We start from the raw sequence: 21,456 nt of genomic DNA, 5'->3' as shown, positions 1-21,456 counted from the left end.
CAGTACAAGGGCATTTCCTCATCCATACAAAGAAAGGCTTAGCCATGTCAAAGAAATATCTGAAACTGCAAAGTGTGCACACCAAAACATTCAGAAAGGTTTCCACCAAAGGGAAAAAAAAAAATACAATTATCTTCCAAGCCTCATGACCCTGGAAGGTTTGCTGGATTATCACCAATTCGCTTTCACTTCCATCTCCAGGTTGCAGCTGCTGCACCTCAAGCCACCTCAGACCCTGCCCTGCCCTGAGGACTTCAGCAGCCACTGTCCACCAGAGGCCTGAGGACACCCCACCATCCAGAAGATACATGCTGGTGGGCCAGAAGGAGCTGGCTTCTCTGCAGGCAACACACAGCATTGAAAGGGAGGTTGTCCAAGCTGCCAAGCAGCCCTGGAGCCCACAGCAAAGCCCATCAAACAGAGATGGCTTAGCTTAGGCTTCCACAAACCTGCTGTGTGAAGCACGTTTCAGTCCACTGAGCCTGCTGCCCCACTTACTGCTCCCAGCCTGAGGAGCCATGGGACAACAGACCTGCATACCCAGGGGACCCAGAGCCCAGGATGGTTGCTCTCTGTCTGAAGCCATTAGAAAGCAATGTGCAGCCCCTTGCCACTTAATGTGGCTTTTTGAGTGTAGAAAACTAGCAGACTGGCAAGTCAAATGCCCCACAGGTTAGAGATGCCACGTGTTTCCCCTGCGCCTGATACGATACAGCCTCTGGCTAAGTCTCTTTCAATGGTGTTTTTCCCAGACTCTCACCTCACACCAGGTTCAGGGTGGACAGCAAGTGAAAGAAGGCAGGAGGACAAGGTAACTAATTCATGTGTGTGTGGTTTTGGGATGGGAATGGGAATGAAAAATGGACTGGGCTTCATGTGCTTGGTGGTGCCCCAACTCCCCATCAGATTTTAGGGCAAAACCCCTATTTTTAAAAAGACTAGTTACACAAGTGTTCTTCATTCTGCTTTAATTTGCAACCTTAGCCATCTTCAGGTAAGCTTTTCCCTGCAGAATATATGTACATATATTAAATAAGATTGCTTTCAAGACATTTGATTGATCAGATGCAAAATAGCTGTCTCTAAGCCCTATCTTTTTCCAAGGCCAGAGAGTTAAGAGATCACCAAATGGCTGTAGGTTTTTAATAATTAATTTGTTAACCCTGAGGTCAGGAGACACACTGAAAACAAGGTACGCACATGAGGGTTCAATAACTATGGTTTAAAAACTCTTAGGGCGGAATGTCACCCAGCAGGACCCAGCAGCATATGTCCACCCCACCCCACACTACCTGGCCTTCCATCCTTCCCGCTGCTGAATAAAGTGCTCCTGTGAAGGGCAGTTCAGATGAGCTCCCTCCTTGCATTAATTACACAGGGAGAGCCTGCCTTTAACTTCAGTCTGTTTTTCGAACAGCATCCACAGAGCTGTGCAGTACGTGGCTCTGCCATGTTGGCTAAATGAAACCTCTCCATTATTCACCTCATGCACACACAGCAATGACAGGCTTTTCTACAGAAGCACACAGCCACCCTCATTGCATTTCATGCTGGGCTAACGCCGCGCTGCTGACAAAACAGAGCATCACATGCTTTGCCAGTGTGAGATACCAGCGCTGAGATCTTTGGCTTTCCTTCATGCCTGCCACAAGCAAGCACTTGGCTTTGTTTCTCTGTAAAATGCTGAATGAGGGAGGAAAGCTAGGATTTGACCTCTGAAGCCCACAATGCACAGTTGTGCACCCACGGCATAGGATCGAGGCTTGTCTTGCATTGAAATCAACACAGTCAAAGTCGTCCTTATATTTCTTTTCTCTAATCACTTTCCCAGTCATTGGCTCGCTGTTCATTTTCTGGGGTAAATACTCCATTGTTCCTCTAATGTATGCCTAGCACAGCAATCTCATGTAGTCTGCTCCCACCTGTGTTAACACCCCCTCACTGCCAGGCCCTCCTAAAGGAAGCGAAACAAGGCAAGCGTGTTGCAGGAAAACCAGGTTGAGTGGATAGAATTCAGCGGGAGGAAAGACATTTTGAACCAGATGTCTGTGCACAGCTGGGATCAAAGCAATGTGGCAGGAGAGTCCCCATCACTGCAGTGCTACAGGGAGGCAAGGGGGAGGCAGAGAATGGTAGGCGAAGAACAGACCCAACTGCACAGCACTCTGCCATGGCACAGGGGATGCAGCTGTAGAGGGCATGTGGGTAACAGCCAGGGGATGGACGAGCACGAGGGGTGGTGTGGGGAGATCTGCTATGGACCACCTCACCAAGAGGTGAAGCAATTCCTAGACAGTTGCAGGAAGCCTCCTCATGGCAAGACCAGATACTCCCAGGGGACTTTCCCACCAGCAACAGCTTCTGGAAGGGCCCCCGCCTGGGGCACAAAAAGTCCACTGGGAGTGGAGCCGAGTGGGCAGCATCCCCAGCGGGGTGGAGGGGATGCTGCACCACAGGCAGGGCACGCAGGGCTGTGGCGGTGATGGAGGGCAGGGTCAGCCACAGCCCAGAAACTACCCAGCAGACCCACAGGGACAAAGCAGGTCAAGATCGAGACAGAAGTGCAGCGCCTTGGACAGGCACGGGCACGGCACAGTACAGCCCTGGCAGGGACTTGGGACCTCAGAAGCAGCTCTGGCATGACAGGGGTGGCCCCAGATGAGGCTTCTCTCAGCTCCTTCTCATGCTTACCTTAGCTGCTTCCCTGCAGTCTGACGCCAGGTATCACTGGAGCACAAGCAGCCAGACCCCAGGGAGGACAAGGAGGAGGCTCAGGCCTCAGACACAGCAAAGGCAAAGTGGAGAAACGCGAGCAAATGTTTGCAGTGAAAAAACACCCTGCCTTGCAGGTTTTTTTCCCAGCACAATCAGACGCCACGGAGCATGGGAGGCACAAGGGCGCAGGAGGCTGGAGGGCAGAGGCTGGAACTAGAGGGGCCACGCGAGTGTAGCGGAATGGTAAAAGCAATCCCTGCTCCCATTCATCTGTGCCCCAGTCCTGATCTTCCTCAGGGAGAGGGAGAAGGAGGACCATGCCCAAGGCTGAGCTCCAACGTCGCTTCTTTCCCCAGGCTCTCTGGGAATCTGCTGCAGATTCCCAGAGACACCTCCAAACTGCCCGCAGGCATCTTCTGAAAGGGCAGTCTGGTCTCGAGGTTTTGTATTTCGGACGCAAATGCTGCTGCGGGCTTAGAGGCCACTACTACGTATGACTCCTAGGGGAGCTGATGGGTATGGGTTCAGTGGAATAAATGCAAGCCACGTGCCTTTGTGTCTTATATCCCGCAAGAGGGGAAATCGGGACAGCTTGTTACCCCTATGCAAGAGGTTGGGAAGCGTGCACTCATTCATCCAGAATCAGCTCTTGCTGTTGGAAACGCAGATTTTTTCTCGACTAAGAGAAAAAGGCAAAAAGAAAACAAAAAAGGTCTGTACCATCCAGTATAAACATAAGCCTGCCAAACAAATTTGATTCCTCTGTTGGCTAGAATTATAAACCTGTCCATAGCAGAAAGACTAGTAAACCAGCTAAAAAAGAAAGACTGGTCAGCTGCTTCTACTTATTCTTTCTCAGAGCAGTAGGGGGAGAAAAAAGATCAACTTAAAATTCACAGCGGTCAGCCTTTCTTACACTTGATCAGCATGCATAACCCTTGCCGTAAGTCTCCCAGAGCGATGTTCACCAAGACTTCCCTCCACCCAGCACAGGAAAAAAGGCTCTAGAGGATGCTTAAAGACCAAGAGGCCAAATTTAAGTTGCTCTCAACTAGCCTGTGGGAGCCAAGAGCTTAATGCTTACCCTCTAGAAAGGATGCACCGTGAGAGGATCTCGTGAAGCTGAGTGACATTTACCTTATACCACAGTGCACCTTCAGCCAGCTGCTCCAGGGACTCATCCTTCTACTGCGTGTAGCAGCGGATGAAGGTGTTACCTCTTCTGAAACAGCTGATGCTGACCACTTAAAATTTCAGAATGTGGTTGTAAACCAGTTACTTCAGTCTTCCTTTCCCTTCCAGTCCACCAAAGTAAAAAGGGGGATAACAATGCACCATAAACTCTTTGAGATAAATATGCTTTGTATTTTTGGATAATATCTATCTACCAGATTCCTCAGGAAGCTCAGGATCTGACAGATTCTACCAGGGAAACAAAATTTTTAAAAAATCTTCAGTTGTGCGGCTCCTGAGGTCTTTAAACAACATGGCTGCAGATTTTTGGCAAAGAAGAGAGCAAAACATCACAAAAAAGAGGGTCAGCCCTTCATGCTGCAGATATTCTGTGCCATCCTAGGAGGAGAAACAGAGATTCGTGATAATGGGTGGGTATTCAGCAGTTCGCTTTGCAAATGTTGTGGAGCTTATGTCCAGCTCTAGGTCCTGATTTAGGAAAGCCTGCAAGTCTGTTGTTAATGCCGCTTTTCCTCGCTTCATTTGTGGACCTTAGTTCTCATTTGCACTGTAGACCACTGAGGAAAGATTTCAAGACATGTCCAACAGATGCTGTGTGCCACACTGGCAAGACACTAGTAGAGAGAAATTTCAGTGGAACTGTTTTGCTTAATTGAAACTAAGTACATGCCCATAGAAAAAATGACGGATACTATATGGTTTGTGGCCACAAAACTGCTCTTTCTCTTGCTAGATTTAAAAGCAACAAAAAATTCATCAGCTGTTTGATTAGGAAATTTCTGGTGAGGAAACTTTTCCAAGGGAAGCAAATTTTGGAGCTGGATTTCTTGGTGTAAATGCTATTCACATCCTTCCCCATGGCCACCCATCCATAAACCAGCCAGATGCTTGAAAGCAATCTTAAGATAGCCTGCTACAAGGAACAATTGCATGGAAGTTATCAGACAGGCGAAAATCACCCTTTCCAGCAACTTCATATCAGTAGTTACATTTGCCTGTGTCATCATACATGGTCACGCGTATGAATGACTGTCCCTCATCTGAATGGCTCCAGCCAGATAATGCCATTTTGCAGATCCTGTGGAAGCTGACTCCTCCACAGACTGAGGCTGGAAGAACCTGGAATGAAAACTGCAACAGTCTGCACACCAGGCAAAGGTGTGTTCTTCGGCATGCGATGACCAAGATCACCAGGATTTTTTCTTTGTCAGACAGTTTGGGGGTTTCTGTGTCAGAACTGGTAGGCTGCTTACCTGCCTCTCCTTGTGCCTGTTGAAGACTTATCAACACCAATGGACTCTCAGTTTTCTCCCAGCCCTTTCAAGCACATAATTCCATTTCTATATGTGATGCAAATACTAGTCCATCATCAGAAAGGCAAGAAGGCAAGTCAGATTGAGGCCAGCCCTATTACTGGGGAGTAGAGATATTCATGTGCTCTGCTTATTTTTAGCAGAAGATGGTGGGTAAATCTGAGCCAGCACGTTTTTCGTTCAGTCTGTCCCTGGACACTAACAGATGGTGCTTCCTTGTGCCAAGCACTAATGCACTTTACATTGGCACTCATTGTCAGGACACAAAGCCCGCCAAGTCCCTGCTAAATCTGCTGATGCCAGGAAAATTGCTAATAAACAGGTAGCCAGGGGCACAGTCCCAAGTTTTCCTTCTACATTCAAAGCAGCAGAGAAGCTGTACCAGTGCAATGGCGTCAGCTGCTCTCCAGCTCGTGGCTATCAATGCAGCAAAGGAGGCTCCTGAACTGAGGAAAAAGGGGTCCTCAGGCCATTACCACACTAAAAGTGGAGGGGGTCCCAAGGCCATGAACACCGTTATGTATCTGAAGATGGAGGGAGATCCATCTGCTTCATGGGAACTAGCTGTGTGCTTAAAACTGGGCTTTGCAAACCTTGACACCTTGTGCCTTAATGCTCAAACATCTGAACTGACAACAATTAATATAACTCATTCTAAATACATATATGCATACATATCACCTTGCAGGGTGATTCTATTGTTTAGCACTCCTTAGGACTCCTCAAGCACTGAACACACTAAATTCAGTCTTACAGGTCTGCTTCCTATGGCTACCAACCCTATGTATAATAAGGTCACCTGTGAAAGAAGATTCCACAGACTCCTCTGAAGACCTCACTCTGGTTTAGAGGCCATTGTATTTATTCTTTGAATACAAGCATCCAGAATTCCTGAGCTGTAAAATTCCTGTTCTTTTCCACCAGCTGCCTCAGCGCCCAGGCTTCTTTCTTGGATTGCTCAAAGCTTGGTATCCACATTGCTTGGAGAGAAGTCCAGCCAGGGTTTGAAGACGAGAACCAGAACGCCTCTGGTTTGGGGCAGCTCAGATGGTTAACCTGAGCCTTCCACCGCTGGGGCAGCCATCCCTGACAATGGAGAAATAAAAGGGTAATTCAGGAACCCTGGCAGACAGAGAAGAAAGGTGCTTTGCCATTAGTAAACTATCAAAGCATGTCAGTAACATTTTCCTTCCCGCTACAGGCTCTATCTATGTCCCAGTGGATGTTACAGAGGAAGCCTCCTCCAAAGTGTCCGGGACAAAACCGTCATGCTGACAAGAGTCAGAGTCTCTGATCAGGTTTGGCTGCAAATGAGCAGCACCGGCCCACACAAACTGAAATTCTAAGGCAAGGAGTTCTATTTTCATCATTGTATTCTGTTTTCATCTTAAATATGCACACACTGAATAAGAGTTTTTTCTTAAGGAGAAAAAACAAGCCATGAATTTGACCAGGAGAGCAAACTGGTCTTCATAGTCTCTTGTCTAGAGAGCCACAAAAGCCTGGAGAATGAGTAGCTGTATCTAACCTATTCAGTAAAATACATTACATGGTTTATGTACAAATGTATGAATAGGTACATAGATGACCTCTCCATGGTTGTATTCTTAACTCAAAAAGAGGACATCTGTTCAGAATTGCACCAGATTCAAACAGGAAAACCTGGTTAAATGTAATGCTTACCAGTTTGCATTCCCCATCACTTCAGCTCACCCTAGTAACTTCAAATGCTTTCTTCATCTCCCTTCTACTGGCTGACAACATAGTGTACTGCACAGACTGCGACTGGCTAAAATATGGCTTAAAGGATACAGGACAGCTGTAGGATACTAGAGCCATTGACCAGTTTCATTACTGGACACAAAAAGGGTTTTTTGATTCATGTTGATAGTCGAGCTCGTGGAGAGTTTAAAAAATAGCTACCAACTCTACTCTCTGCACAAACCGGGAAACCTTAAAGGAATGTGGCAATTAAAATGAGTATCCACCAACTCAGAAATGCATGCGATGAGAGCTTTTAGTTTCAGTCTAACTCCAAGCAATGCTCTGTTTATACCAGCCAAATCCACCACAGCTAGTAGCCTCAGGAGAGCAAGCTCAGGAGACTCATGGTGACTTTGAAATGGCCTTCTGGTGCCACGGCTGGCACCCTTGCAAGACTGCTGGGCCCTCAGTGCTGGGCTTCTTGATAAGACAGCCATCTCTCGCTGGTCTTTATCAGCATAATTGCAAGCAGATTAGACCAGGAGGAACAGGTCCACTTCCCCTCACAAATGCACAACCTGGATTAAACACTGATGTTTCAACATTTAGTCACCAAATACGGCCACAGACAACGGCACGTTGTCACTACAGGTTTGCATGCACCCACACATACGCAGGCCCAGACAGTCACAGGAGTATTTAAGTAAGGAGGGACCTCCAGTGATCACCTAGTCCAGAGCCCTCTTTCAAACAGTTCTAATCATATCTAATAGCCTAGGAAAGCATTGAGTTGAGCCTTAAAACATCCACAAGGACAGAGATCCCATAACCTCTTTGGGCAACCTGCTTCCAAATGTTCCAGGTCATCTAAAACCAAGTCAGCAAGTTCAGCTGCTTTCTGCAGCCTGGTAAAAACCTCCTCCCCCAACAATTCAAGCCTTCTGCTGCAATGACCACCAGCTCAACAGTCAATGTGTATGTGCTCAATCACTGCAGCAGTATGAGGAAACACATGCTCTGGCCGCGCACCCGCACCTTCTGTCAACACCTTTTCATGGGAGGATGCACAGCCCAATGGCATTGCAACACCAGTGGCTGTAGGCTGGCCAGAAATTTGGCAACCAAACTTCCTGGGACAAATCTGAGCCTAGTGCCAGTTCAAAGAGTCTCTGAGACACCAGGACAAAGTCACAAGTACCTTTTCTTTCCTTCTGATGTTATCCCACACTCTGTTACACACCATGCACTCAAAGGTGTCAATGTAACTGTCCTGGGTGATATCCTGCACTCCCCACTTGCGTTCCTTCATCACTGTAAGCAGCCTTGGGTTGGAAATGTCCCCTTTCAGTTTCCATTGTAGGTAGGACTCATATTCTCGATCGTTTGTATCCAGTGTTTTGATATAGTGGGCCAGCTCCCGAGGGTGTGAAAAACTGGATACCAGGATAGCACTCTTGTTACTAGGAAGCCAGTCTACAATGCTGGGAGACCCAAAGTACACTGGTACCACTCCCAGCTTCAGTGGCCGCCAGAGTTTTTCAGTAATGTAATCTTCACAGACAGCATTTTCAAAAGCAAGAATGAACTTGTACTGTGCGAGTATTTTATAGAAGTTGCCATCATCCATGGCAGCTGAACTTCTGAGATGCTGAGGAAGGTCTCTGTTATGCAGACATTCCCCGTAAGAGTCTACTTCAATGTAGCACATCAGCTCACGCACATAGCTGTCCCGGTCAGAAGGAGGGTTGCAGTCAGACTGCACATAGACAAGTGGTGCAAGCCTCTTCCTCAGGCTGTTCTTCATCTGCAGTGGGATCATGTACCTCAGTGACTTCAGGACCTCCACACCCTCAAGGTACTGAGTGGTCAGCGGCAGGTGAGAGTGGCGGCTAAAGGTTGCAGTGTGGTTGAATAAGGTGATGGCTGGTTCATGGAAGAGTTTGTAGTTGTTTTTTGGTGACTCTTCATGGAAAAGGGCCCAATCATGATAGTCTTTACGAGGGAGGGGTAGGCTATCTATACTGAAGTCAGTACCTAGACAAAAGCAAACACTATTTAGTCTGTCCCTATATATCATGCCACACTAACTACAATGACACAGAAGTCTAGTTTTAATTTAGTATCAGCCCTACAACCATCGCATTTATGACATTATCAGGCAGTATTGCAAAGAGAACAATTCATGCATAGACAGAGGAGTGTTATGACAGATAAAACTGAATTTAGCAGCAGAAGAATCTAGAGAATGGGGATCAGGAGTTAATATTAGAAACGGTTTCCTTTCAGTTCATATTAGTTTAAAGGCCTCTCATTTTAAAGATTCACTATGAATTTTACGTTTTAATGCGCTGAAATAAGACTAATAAGATGCTTAATAATCCCTTGGTTCTGTAAACAGGGGAACAGATGGCATTGCCTCTATCTCTGATGTGAGGGAAATGGTTACTGCAGGGCTCAATTTGGTTCCAGAAGCAAAACAACAAAAAGGATGCTAAAATATTGGAGGGGGTTAAGGAGAAAAATTACAAGAATGACTTCAAATCTTGTAAAGACATTGTACTGTAGAGACTTTAGAAGCCAATCTATTTAGATTATCAAAGAGAGAATTAAGAGGTGACTTATCACAGCTGCCTACCAGACACATAAAAAAGTAGCTTCTGGCAGAAGACGGCTCCTCAAACTACTGCCAATAGTAGAAGAAGAACCATGTCTAAACTCTAAGAACAGAGCACTGCAGCTGCTTGCGCCTCCCAGTGAGGACAGGGAGCCTCCAGAACAACTTAGGAAAGCTGTGATGGAAGCTTTAGGACAAACCTAGAAGCCTTTTCCCAAAGGCTGGTCTGTGCAGAACTAAATTCAAAATACCAGGTCGTGAATCTGACCTTGCTCTCCCTTCAATACCACTGTACTGTGTTCACAAGACTAGCCTTTTTGCAGATTATATGCAAGGCTGATGAATCGCTGTGAAGATACTTCCGCATTGTCTTGTAACCGTATGTATTTTTTACCTAAGTACAAGCACTAAATATATAAAACTTTTAAGTGGTATTGTCCAGCAAGGGAGGTTCATGAACTGAAACAAATCATGAAAAGCTGGTTTAGTAAGCACCACAAATCCCTTCTCTTTGTACAAGCTATTTTACATTCCCAGTCACACTCGTAACTTTTTGCTCTCTGCTCTACCCTTGACCTCAAACCACTGATCAGAAAAAAGAGGGAGCTAGCAAAAGTCTAACATTGAATTTTGATCTAAAAAATTATATATAAAGAAGGAAAAAAATTCCCAGCGGTCTTTGTGGCTGCATGAGCCTGCCAAGATGACTCCAAGGATGACCTTATAAAACCTACATAAGATATCACAACTGCAGCGAAGATGGGTGTTAGCTGCCAGTAACATAACAACCTCCTACAGAGCAAGGTCCTTCAAGAGCATCAGGTAGGTTTTTTTCAGGCCACTAGGTATCTGACCTTCTGTTCTCCACTGAATGGTGGTCCCGAGCCTTCAACCCAAGAAGGGTGAAGGGCAGTGCCACTCACTGAAAAATGCTATTTGCTGCCTCTAGTTCTGATATGTTACGGTGACACAAGAAGGTGAGGAAAACTGAAAGTGAATGAAATTCTCACAGCGAATCTTGTAAGGCCTATCTGGATTTGAAAACACTTTGTTCTAAGCAATGCCCAGTAGCGCATACAGACAATGATGAAGGCTGTGGATTGAAACCGCAGCACTTCAGCTCTGTCTCTTGCAAGGATGCTCGCTCTTTCAGATAGTGTTACAGGGAAGAAGGAAGGAAAACAAAGGAAAGAATGAGACAAGGGAAGGGATGAGAGAACGACAAAAACGCAACATGTAAAACTTACTAAACAAGGAGAAAACTAGGCAAAGAGAAGCTTAAAGAAAAATGCACTATAGATCAGACCACATCAGAATGACTGATTATAACACATAATCAATCTCAGTCCAGCAAGAAGACAAAAAGCTTTTAAGGATTACAGGGAAGATAACATCAGCATGTTCCCTACTCTGTGAGATGAAGGAAACAAAGCAGCTTATGAGGGGCTAAAGAAAGCACAAGAAGACTAGAATTACAAGCAATTTCAACTTCCAGGCTATTAATTTAGATACGGGGCGAAGTGCAGAAGAGAAAGGCAGATGCTGTCAGGAGAAGTTGTGCATCTTAGGAGACATCTTTCATTCAGGATTCATACTCCAAGGACTCCACACTCCAGAAAAAGGACTCAACACGTCCAGAAAACCTGGACACCCTCCTCCCTTAGGAACAACACCCCTGAGGCTCTGACAGCATGGCACCACACACAGCTCATGCTGACTCAGGTGCATTGGTAGCTCACACTACACGTAAAACTTCTGTAAAGAATGTGACACTGATAAAGTGGAGCTGGGAATCTGTCTCAAAAGCAGAGTGAAAATTCAGCAAGCGGATGCCATGTGTCACTTCCAAACAGGAGACAGTGGCACTTGACAAAGTTATCACCTACACCCAGGGGCTTCCCAGGCCAGGCCAAGCTGCACAAAAGCAGGTGTTTGTAGCAAAGCAGTACTGCTGGAAAACATCTACGCCCCGTATTTTTGCATAATATTTTCTCTATGCTTTGGATCATTCTTCTCTTGACTAGCCCACTGACCAAGGGGAAAATTAATGCAGTTTCTCTGGAAGTTGAAACTGTGCACTGATCCAGCCTTAGCAGGGAAATGAAGATGTTGAAGTTTTCACTCAGCAGGCTGTTTAAAGGGAAATCCTGGAACATCAAAATCTGCCTTTTTGGAGGCCCGCAGCTCAGCAGACCAAGGTCAAGGCGGGAGGGGGGGGCAGGGGTGTGAAGCTTTTCTGTATTAATGTGGCATGCTTTTTTCACCTTAAATACCATCTATAACCTTTGTCTCTGCATGTTTTAGCATTGTGAGATCATTTATTGTCGTTTAAAAATAAGTAACATTTTTGCATATTTTGACACTTTTCTTCACACAGTTCACAGCCAGCATCACTAGAAAAAAATCTACAGGGAGAGTCTTTTACTTCAAAAATAAGTAAGTAAACCATGTCCAAAAGTCTGTTAAAAATTAACAGTAATAGTCTTCCAAATGCTGGAACAGACAAACAGAGTTACTACCAGAAACCAAAAATATCAGACTTCACAGCTTTCACGTGATGCACACCCAGCTTTCCTTGTTTTTAACTGGGTCAGCTTCTCATTCCTTTCCTGTTATTCCTTCGCTTTTTTGCTTGACCATTGTATTATAAACTGACAAAGCTGACCTACTTGGAGCTGTGAAAAGATCAGTGATGAGAAGTTTCTGGTTCACTGTTAACAACCAATCTAAAGGACCTTCTTTCCTATATATCTAGTTCACCCTTACCCTGACTGAACAAATGAGATCCACGACTCTGTTTTATTTTTGGTTTTGTTTTGTTTTGTTTCCAGATGAAGGAGCTGAACCTACCAGTCACAGAAAAGTATCTGGGTTTATTTTGGCAGCTAAAATTCACCTCCCTGAAGAGAAACTGTTTTGGGAAAAAGAATAAAATAAACAAAATAAGGCCTACTTTTCAAAGATGCATCTTCTGTGTTTTGTAGACTCACTGTACAGTACATACAGTGGGAAGTTTCTGAGGCGGCAGGGCCAGAGCAGTTCAGAAGGTTGCACTAGCTGCTGCTCCCTGTGCAGAATCAATAGGTTTCTTTCACTACTTTCCATTTACAGTCTGCTAGCAATCTCTCAGCATACAAGGCAGGGGAGTTGCACAGTTACCAGCGAGGGCATTATTTTAAGACAAAAGACTTGCACAAGTGCAACAAAGGCCTTGCAGAACCTCCACTAGCGGTGACAAGCCAGAAGACTGGAAAAAACTGGCTTGATCTCAGACTGTCTTTTCATGACTTGGCAGCTACAGGAAACGATCTTTTCTCCCATAAATAGGGAGCATATGTGATTGGAAAGCAGCATGAGACAATGCATCAGGCATCCCACAAACGTGCATGGTCACTTTTCAGAGTACTTTTACAGAGAATGAGGTCTCTGCTGATGGTATTCAGCACCAGGCAAAGTTTAGCACAAAGAGTTGCATAAGTTTCCTGCTGTCAGTGACTGCCACCCAGAATCTTTAATCTCTAAAGGAAAATAACTGGGCAGGAGGGAAAGTTACTCCTTTAAAAAGAAACAGACCCTTACCATAGAACAGAAATGCTCTCGTCATCGGATTGTGCTGGTAGGTCTTGTTGATAGTAAAGAAGCAAACATCCTCTCCACACTGACCCAATCTCCCTGTGTCTCCAGTCAGGGGAGACCACCAGAGCAGGATGGGGTAGTGATTTACATCAGACTCTGTCTTCACGCTGCTGTGAAGTTCCTGCTTCTTAAACTGAAAAGCATGTCTCTGCAGAGGCTTTAACGGGCCACGATGTAAACTGGAGATTATTGCCACCTTATTCTCCGAATTGCCCAGTTCAGTGATAACCTTCAGAGAAATAAACATACATATCACAGTGCATGACTGTCATTAGCCAAGACATCTGCTTGACAAATCAGTTTAACCATCAAGCACTAACAAACTCAGCATGTGAAGTTTCTCTCAACCAAAGTGGATGCATCTCACTGACTGCAGCCACCGTCCAGGCAATCTTGCGTCAGACAGCAAAAGCTTTCATTTGAATTTGTAAGGAGGCAACAGCAAATACATTTCTGTACTGAGATATGGCTATGTTACATATGATTTAACAACACAATTTCTGCTTTCTCCCTGGAAAAAGCACAAAACAGAGAACAGCCCTTCAGTAGCCAGGTTTCTTCTGGAAATCAGTTTTTAAAAAAAAAACATGAAATTTTCATGTCTCTGGCCATCTGTACTCACCCCTATTAATTTTTAACCACTGACTGAATAAACCAGGTGCACACAGGTCTTAAAGATTATGTAACTACAACTTCCTGGCTAGGTAGAGGAGAAAAATCCCACCAGTATGCAGAGAAGTGAAAGACCTACCAGTCTGAACAATCATGTACGGACCTGAAACCCTGAGAGGTACCTTAAAAACTCTCCACCCATAGGAGAAGCCTCTAACACTGCTCATCATCAGCCATGAGACAGCAGTCCCCAGAAAATCTGGGGCATTTCTGGTGCCCATGAAGCCATCACTCTTTCCTACAGGTAGTACCTGCCATAAAAGTGCCCTGGGGCAAAGAAGTCTGTTGAGTGCAGTGACAGAAATGGTGCCAGCACGTATTGCCACAGGGTACCCAGCTCCTGCTCTTAGCTTTAGGTGGGCAAAGACCTCCAAGCTACCATGCAAACATCCCTTTGTGCATGCACCTTCACAGGCAGTGCATAATGCCACCCCAGAACAGCTGCAAGAATGATGGTGGAACTCAAACCCACCAGACAGTTTTGGCCACATCACTTCCACTTGCTGGACGGTGCTGAAGGAGGATATTGGAAAGCAGGAGAGTGGGTTTTTTTCTGTTAAGTTCTTTGAAAACATTTATCTTCCCTGCTAGCTTTACTGCATGCATTCTGTGTCATTTTCACTCTCACTGTGTAGCAAAATACACTGATTGTAGCTAGACTAAATGGGCTCTGTGCAACACGGGATACTGGGACGGCACACACAGGAGGCTGGACAAAGCACAGCTGTACAGAAAAATACAGAAAACACTCCCGCATTGGTGAGTGGACAAGACACTAGCTGGGGAAAAGATTTATACATCCAATAGTTTGACAAGATATTACTGCAGCAATATAATTGAAATAACTCTACCACTACCTGTCACATCCAGGTTTCTCCAAGAACACGCTCCTTCTTTGCTTCCAAATTTTGCTCTGGCAGAATTTAAGGAGTCTCTGCATTTGCACAAAATTTCTAGTAGCTCTCTCTGAACTCCTGGGGGCTGATGCACGCCAGCTCTGTCGACAGCTCGTGTGCTACAGCAGTCCCAGCACCAGGGCACCAAGTGCCACCATCCAGTGAACACCCCCAGAAAAAAATCCCAGCCAGGCACAGGGAAGCTCTAACCAGCACCAAACCTGCTTAGCAGTGGAGGTGCAGCAAAGTCACGAACCCTCCCAACAGAGGTCCCAAAGACTTTTGCTAGCACTGCTCCTATGCTAGGGCAGCCGTATCACCTTTAGATGCCTTGTTCAGTGGAACAGAACTGAAAGTCACCACTGAACGTCAGTGATGGCCCCAAGAAACAGATCCAATTTGGAGCAGGCAGCTGGCCTGGGAGAGCTTCAGAGTCCTCCTGCTGGCCCCACTGGGAGGTACAGGTCCCAAGCAGCGCCTCAGTTCAGAGAGCAGCCCAAACTGAAAGACATCTCTGGGGCAGATCCTGGCCCTCTCACAGCTGCAGTCTCCTACAGTCCCATGCCTGCCAGCCAAGGCTGATTCAATTCATCTAAAAGTTATTCTCTGCTAAAGAAAATCTAGGGCAACCTGCACCAGCCACAAATGAATATGCCTCCACACTGATTTTTCTCTCATGTATTTCTTTGTTGACCAGCTACTGGACTTCCCAGTGCTAAGAATGGCCTTTAAGTCAGGACTGATTGACAGATTTCCATCACCACTTACAGATTTCTCTGGTCTGTCTGCCACATTAATATGAAACGGGTCCAGCTTTTCCTCCTTGTCTAATGAGTTCCAACACTAGAACAGAGGAGGCAACGCTGGATGGAGGCAAAGCAACAGGGCACAGTACGGTACACCACTCCTGAGAAACTCCACCAGGAGCCAAGCGCTATGCAAGAAAGGTGTTCTCTGTGTAATGTCACTTCTGGAGTCAGGTATTACCACCAGGCCAACACTGCTGACAGAGTTTCTTTAAACATTCCTCCTAAAGCATAGACTTGTACAGAAAATGTCTGTCGTCTTCTACGCTCTCTCTCATCTGCCAGAATTGTGTCATACTTTGAGAGTGCTCTCATGCATACTCTCCTCCCTTGCCCTTGTACCTGGAGTGTCACCACAAGGAAAAAGGCAGCTGCAAAGCAGAAGCAAGATGCCCACAGTTTCTTCCTCCTCATCCTAATCATGCTGCGCTGCTAGACCTGCGAGAGCTGTTACAGCTAGGCATCAGGAAGGCCAGCTTGTCTGAAGTCTTCAGCCTTTGCTGCAGGGCTTTCCCGCTCCATCCTTACTCCTCTTCATGGTGACCGCTGCTGGAAAAGGGTACAGCATCAATAAAAACCGCTCCTCAAGCTCAGTGGTTAGCTTGATGTCTACCCGTAGCTTTCTGTAGATGCCAGAGCCACATTTTGAGCCAGGTACCCAGAAACGTACCCAGCCCATACAAAACAGCACTCACATGCACAGCCCCAAGCATCTATCGTCCCTCTAGCCATCCTGGACTTGGGCATCCTCTCTAAGCAGGGTCACACATCCTCTCATCCTTGCAGTCAGCGTAGAGAGAGGCTCACAGGGCTGGCTCAGTGCTGTGTAGAAGGGCAGCTGTTTTTCTGAGTTTCAGGTGCCAACTGTGCCACTTTTCAGCAGTCTCAGGAACAAGTGAGCGGTTAAAGGCTTTCCTTCCCTGGGCAAACCCTGAAAATGCTCCTGAAGGAGGCACACAACTATTTGGCCTTGGGACTTACTACACTGCAGTCTTCTGGGACTTCTGTTCAACAGCATATCTAGCCCAATGCATAGAGGAAGGAACCATACAGCAAACACTTGAAAACATTTAAATGTAACAAATTCCCCTTCCCCTGCAATCTACATCTGTGCGGGTCTGCCTCTTCTCAAATAACTCTTCCCCAGTGCTTTTTTTTAGCTTTCAGGGAGCCCTACAGTTTCGCTGCATGCTGGATGTTACTGTGTGAAAATCCCAACTCCTGACAACAGGAATAGGTGCAAACTCCAGCTTCATCTTATAAAAAAAAAAAAAAAGAGAGAGAATGGGAGGAAAATAAGACATTACCACTCAATGCAGATCAGTCTGAAAAATTGAGTATTCTGAAAGCTCAGAGTGCAGAAACACACACCAAAAAATGTTTACTAAATTGCTGTTATAAAACTCTTCTCCTTCAGAGATGTGCTTCCTGTAATTTGGGCTGGTTTTGCAGGAAGAGAAGGTGTATACGACTGTGTTGTCTCCACGTGCAAGCACTCGCCAGCCTTCCCCCCACCCTCATCCCACTCACAAAGTTCCCAAAAACCTGACGGAGAGGGATGGGTCCCAAAACTACTGCCTGCCATTGTACTAACTCTGTGGCGCTGGCCGCCAGAGACAGGGGAACGGTCCTGTTTTCTGCTTCCACCGCATCACGAGCCCATCCCTACCCACCATCAGAAAAGCCTCTTCAGCAGAACCTCACACAAGTTCTGCTCTGCGTGAGCGCGCCTGCACGACAGCTGCTTTCGAAGGCTTCGCCTGGGCACAAAAGCGCGCTTCTCAGATCTGGCGGGGTCTTCTTCGAGGCCTCCGCGCCTTCTGCGCGACAGCCAGGACGGGGCATCGGGAGGGAACAGGGCTGAATCCTGAAAATCCCACGCCAGGCACGCCCGGGAGCGGAGCGGCACCCCTGACCCACACATCTTGCTCTGAGCACGGCAGCCAAGCAAGACTCCGACGACCCACCGAAGGCCGAAAGAGCAGCCACCGTCCCGGTTCCGGGGGCAGCGCTTCCCACCCCGGCCAGGCGGCGGGGACCCGGGGGAAGAAGGACAAACGCCCCCCCCCCCAGATCCTCCCTGCAAACCCCTCCACACTCCCACCCTCGCCGCGCTCCTCCGGGCCCACGGACCCGGCCGGGCCTGGGCCTGCCCCTGCCCCACCGCCGCTCCACTCACCCCGGGAAAGCCGCTCCCGCCTCACCGCCGCCGTCCCCCTCCGGTTCGCGTTTGAGAGGATTTGGGGCCGGGTTTCGGGTTTTGGGGGTCTTTTTTTTCGACTTTCAGCGCGTGCAGCAACTCGGCGGGCGCGGAGGGAGATGGGGGCGGGCGCGGGGCCCGGGCGGGGGGAGCTCCGCGCCGCCAGCCCCGGGGGGGGGGGGGGCGGCTCTTCTCGGGGCCCCCCGGGCACTGACGGGGAGAGGCAGCGGGGCGATCGGCCTGAGAGCGCCTTCACCCCCACCGCCCCCCCGACCGCTCCTCCTGCAAGACCTCACACCCCCCCCAAAATAACTCCGTCCCTGCCGCTGATTTCGAGAGCTGGTAGCATAACCGCGCTCTTCGCGGCTTTGTTTTGGCCGGTTCTTTTTAAGCCGGCGCTGCCCTGGCGAGGGCTCGGGTTGACTACACCGAGCCCGGAGGGCTGTCAGGAAAATAAACGCGTCGCAAAAGCTGGGATTTGTGTGAGGGCAGAGGCCGGATAGCTACGCGCTTCTGCTGCTGCTCGCTGCAGACGTGGCAGGCGGCGGAGCGGGGGGGGAAGAACCCCAGAGCGGGCAGACGGCAGGCCTGACGCGCCTCGAGTGAAATGCGCCAGGGGTAGAAGCTACGCAAAGGTTACGCGCACGGCTCATCTCCTAACTCCGGCTCACGGGGGGGTACCCGGCGGACAACCCGAACATTAAACCCCCGCGGCGGTCTGAGAGACCCCCACCACGCTGGCTCTGCCCCACTCTGCTCCGCAGCCATGCTCGCTGCACACGCTGCGCGCCGCGCTGCCGAGCTCCCACTTCTCTCTGAGCGTCCCAGGCTCCTCCTGAGACGAAGACTGGTAACTGACACTGCAGCGCTGGGACTTGATGGACTTGTTTATCCTCCACGCTTTGTTTAGAGCTTCGTCGCACCTCTCGTACTGCTCGTTGCTTCTTCCCAAAGGTCCTAGCTGCTGGAGTCATATTTTTAAGTAGAAGCTGCAGGTGGGGTTTTAAGATTCTCTGCAAAGAGCGGTTACAGGTGTTAGACCTGTAAGATGAACAACCTCCACTGACTCTGAACCAGGAGCCGTGCAGCAAGACCCTCCAGGTATTATTTGGTAAAGCAGATCCACGCCAAGGCAGACGCCTGGTTTTGCAGGCCTCAGGCTTTCAGAGTGCCCCGAGGCCAAGGGGACTGAAGCTGGCGTGACACAGCAAGTGTGTAGTTCAGTTAAACAAATTGAGCAGTTTGAGACAGATCAGAAGCCTGGTACGGTTTACAGGAGGATTTGCTGTGATCCCACTGGGTTTTGGCCTGGTCCATCATTTTAAAACTCGAGTTATACTCATGGCTTTCAAGGCTCCTCAGCTGGCAGACTCCTACGCGGCTCTCATGTGGACACGGCTTTTTTGTAACACACTTCAGCTTCCTGCAGCAGGCTGGCTTCCCTCCACCACCACCCCTCAAGCCCCCAGAAGCAGTCCGCAGACGCCAGCAACCCGCAGGTTCAGAATGAAAACGCAGCAGCTGGTCCTGAGGGCGGTGGGATAGGGATGCTACCCGCTCTCCGCCCCATGCCGTCAGCGAGATGGTCTTGGACCAGCTCCATCCCGTGGCTGGCGGCAGAGAACCTCACTTTCTTTTCTTGTCCTGCTTTGCCACCCTGAGGAAATAAGCTCCTGTTGCAGGATACGGCCTGCCTGTGGCCCACGTTAAATAGCTGGTAAAGTTGATAGCAACGGCAATGGCAAGTTATTACGTGTTAGTTCTCGAGGAAACACGACCAGAAGAACAACCAACTTACTGCTCAAACTGCAGAGCTAGTAAACCATATTGCTTAAAGATCTGTATCTCAAGTGCCCTCTGCCTATGGGGAGCTGTCGGTGTCTAACGAACTCACAGTGCAACCTTTCCCTCCACAGGACAGGAATAGCGGCTTTCCTTTCTGCTCCATCTCTTACAAAACAGGATTTACTGCCTTTGAGGTTTCTCTCATTTATATGCGCACATTTCCTCTCATCCAGTTACAATTTTAATATACCTTGTTTCTTTTTAGGCCTGTCCTGTTCCTTTCTCACTCTTTTTTTTAGAATGTTCTGCATTTTACAACTTTTTCATTTCATTTAGGTATTGCTGGATATCCCCTCCCTCTCTACGTACATCTTTCTCCATTTCCTTTCTGTTGTATTCATAGTCCTACAGTCCAAAGCAACCTTTCAGCAGATTGCTCTGTTTTTTTCACCTCCATTATGACAGTATTATCCATCCAGCTCTGGAGCCCCCAACATAAGAAGGACATGGATGTGTTGGAGCGGGTCTAGAGGAGGGCCACAAAGATGATCTGAGGGCTGGAGCACCTCTCCTACGAGGAGAGGCTGAGGGAGTTGGGGCTGTTCAGCCTGGAGAAGAGAAGGCTCCGGGCTGACCTTAGAGCAGCCTTCCAGTGCCTGAAGGAGGCCTACAGGAAGGATGGAGAGGGACTTTTCACAAGGGTGTGTAGTGATAGGACAAGGGGGAACAGCTCTAAACTAAAAGAGGGCAGATTTAGATTAGATATTAGGAAGAAATTCTTCACCATGAGGGTGGTGAAACACTGGAACAGGTTGCATCTTTAAGGTCCCTTCCAACTCTTACCATTCTATGATTCTGTGATTCTATATTACTATAATGCCCAGAGGCACCAAGCAGACTTTGCACCCTGAACAGTCACTGTACAAACACCCAGGCAGCAACAAACGAAGTCTCCAAGTGCACCATCAAAACAGGGCAAAAAAAAGGGCCAAGGGGCAAAGAAAGCACAGAGGTGAGGTAACTTCCCAAAGGAGACAAAGCCGCTCAGTGGCAGAAGAACCACCTGAGGGCCCGATTCTTCCTTGTCCTGGATCTTGTCTTTCAGCCTGCAGCTGCACGGTTGTACTCCCTCCGTGTTGCCCTGGCACCATTCTTATTCCTTGTGAAATTATTGTAGAACCTGGGACACGCTTACACCCCTTTCAGCTGGAGCACCCCAGAGCTAAAGACAGGCTGTTTCAAAGCCTCCTCTTAACTCCACCTTTTCCAGAGACCGGGTTCCTCAGCCCTGCCCTGCCCGAAAGTTCGGCTCTGAACGGCACCGAGTCGTCAGTTTCCACCGGGAGGGGGGGGGCGGACGACACGACACACCGCCCACCGTGCCCGCAGCCCCTCGGCGCCTCGGCACCAGCAACGCCGCGGACCTGCTGCCCGCAGCCCTGCAGCCCCCCGCCCCAGCTGCCGCACCGCGCTCCCCGCAGCCCCCGCTTCCCCCGCCGCCGTCCCGCAGCGCCGGTCCGGTGCCGTCGGTCCCGGGGCCTCGCACCTGCAAAGCCCGGCACCGGTGCCCGGCCCGGCTCCGAAATCTCCGAACCGCCGCCCCGCGCCTCCGGCGTTAGCTCGCAGCCGTAAAACCCGCGCACGCAGCGCAGGGGAGCCGGCAGCGGCCGCCCCGAGCAACCGGCGACGGCCGCCCCGCAGCGCACGGGCGGGGACGTGACCGCCAGTGTGAGCACCGCGCCGACGGACCCGGCGGGGTCCGCGGGCTCTCGTCGGGCGCGGTGCGAACGGGAGTTCCTCCCGGTACGTTTCTGGCTGGATCACAGCTCCCCAGCGCGCAGCCTGTACCAGCCACCGGCCCGGGGGCGGAGGGTAGCCTCCGCGCCGGGGGAGGCGATAGCGAGCCACGCGGCCGCTCTGT

General features: G+C 48.7%; 1 protein-coding gene across 3 annotated transcripts; it reads right to left on the bottom strand.

The window, feature by feature from the left end:
* Window positions 1-563: 563 nt before the first annotated feature.
* On the bottom strand, window positions 564-21,215 carry POFUT3 (protein O-fucosyltransferase 3). 3 transcript variants are annotated; one of them, XM_075411188.1, is made up of 5 exons: window positions 21,082-21,215; window positions 15,893-16,096; window positions 13,120-13,405; window positions 8,125-8,960; window positions 564-6,308 (listed from the first exon to the last, which is right to left on the bottom strand). In XM_075411188.1, the coding sequence occupies exons 2-5, from the start codon at window positions 15,971-15,973 to the stop codon at window positions 6,084-6,086; spliced, it is 1,428 nt and encodes a 475-aa protein (XP_075267303.1). In that variant the 5' UTR covers window positions 15,974-16,096; window positions 21,082-21,215; the 3' UTR covers window positions 564-6,083. The 3 variants fall into 3 exon arrangements, with proteins under 3 accessions (XP_075267303.1, XP_075267302.1, XP_075267301.1); XM_075411187.1 differs by lacking the exon at window positions 21,082-21,215 and adding an exon at window positions 17,730-17,883 and having other exon boundaries at window positions 15,893-16,099; XM_075411186.1 differs by lacking the exon at window positions 21,082-21,215 and adding an exon at window positions 17,730-17,883.
* Between the last annotated feature and the right edge of the window lie 241 nt (window positions 21,216-21,456).

Source organism: Opisthocomus hoazin, chromosome Z (genome assembly GCF_030867145.1).
Source record: "Opisthocomus hoazin isolate bOpiHoa1 chromosome Z, bOpiHoa1.hap1, whole genome shotgun sequence".
Lineage (NCBI taxonomy): Eukaryota > Metazoa > Chordata > Aves > Opisthocomiformes > Opisthocomidae > Opisthocomus > Opisthocomus hoazin.
Note: the sequence above shows the minus strand (reverse complement) of the source record. Positions and strands in the feature narration are given on the sequence as shown.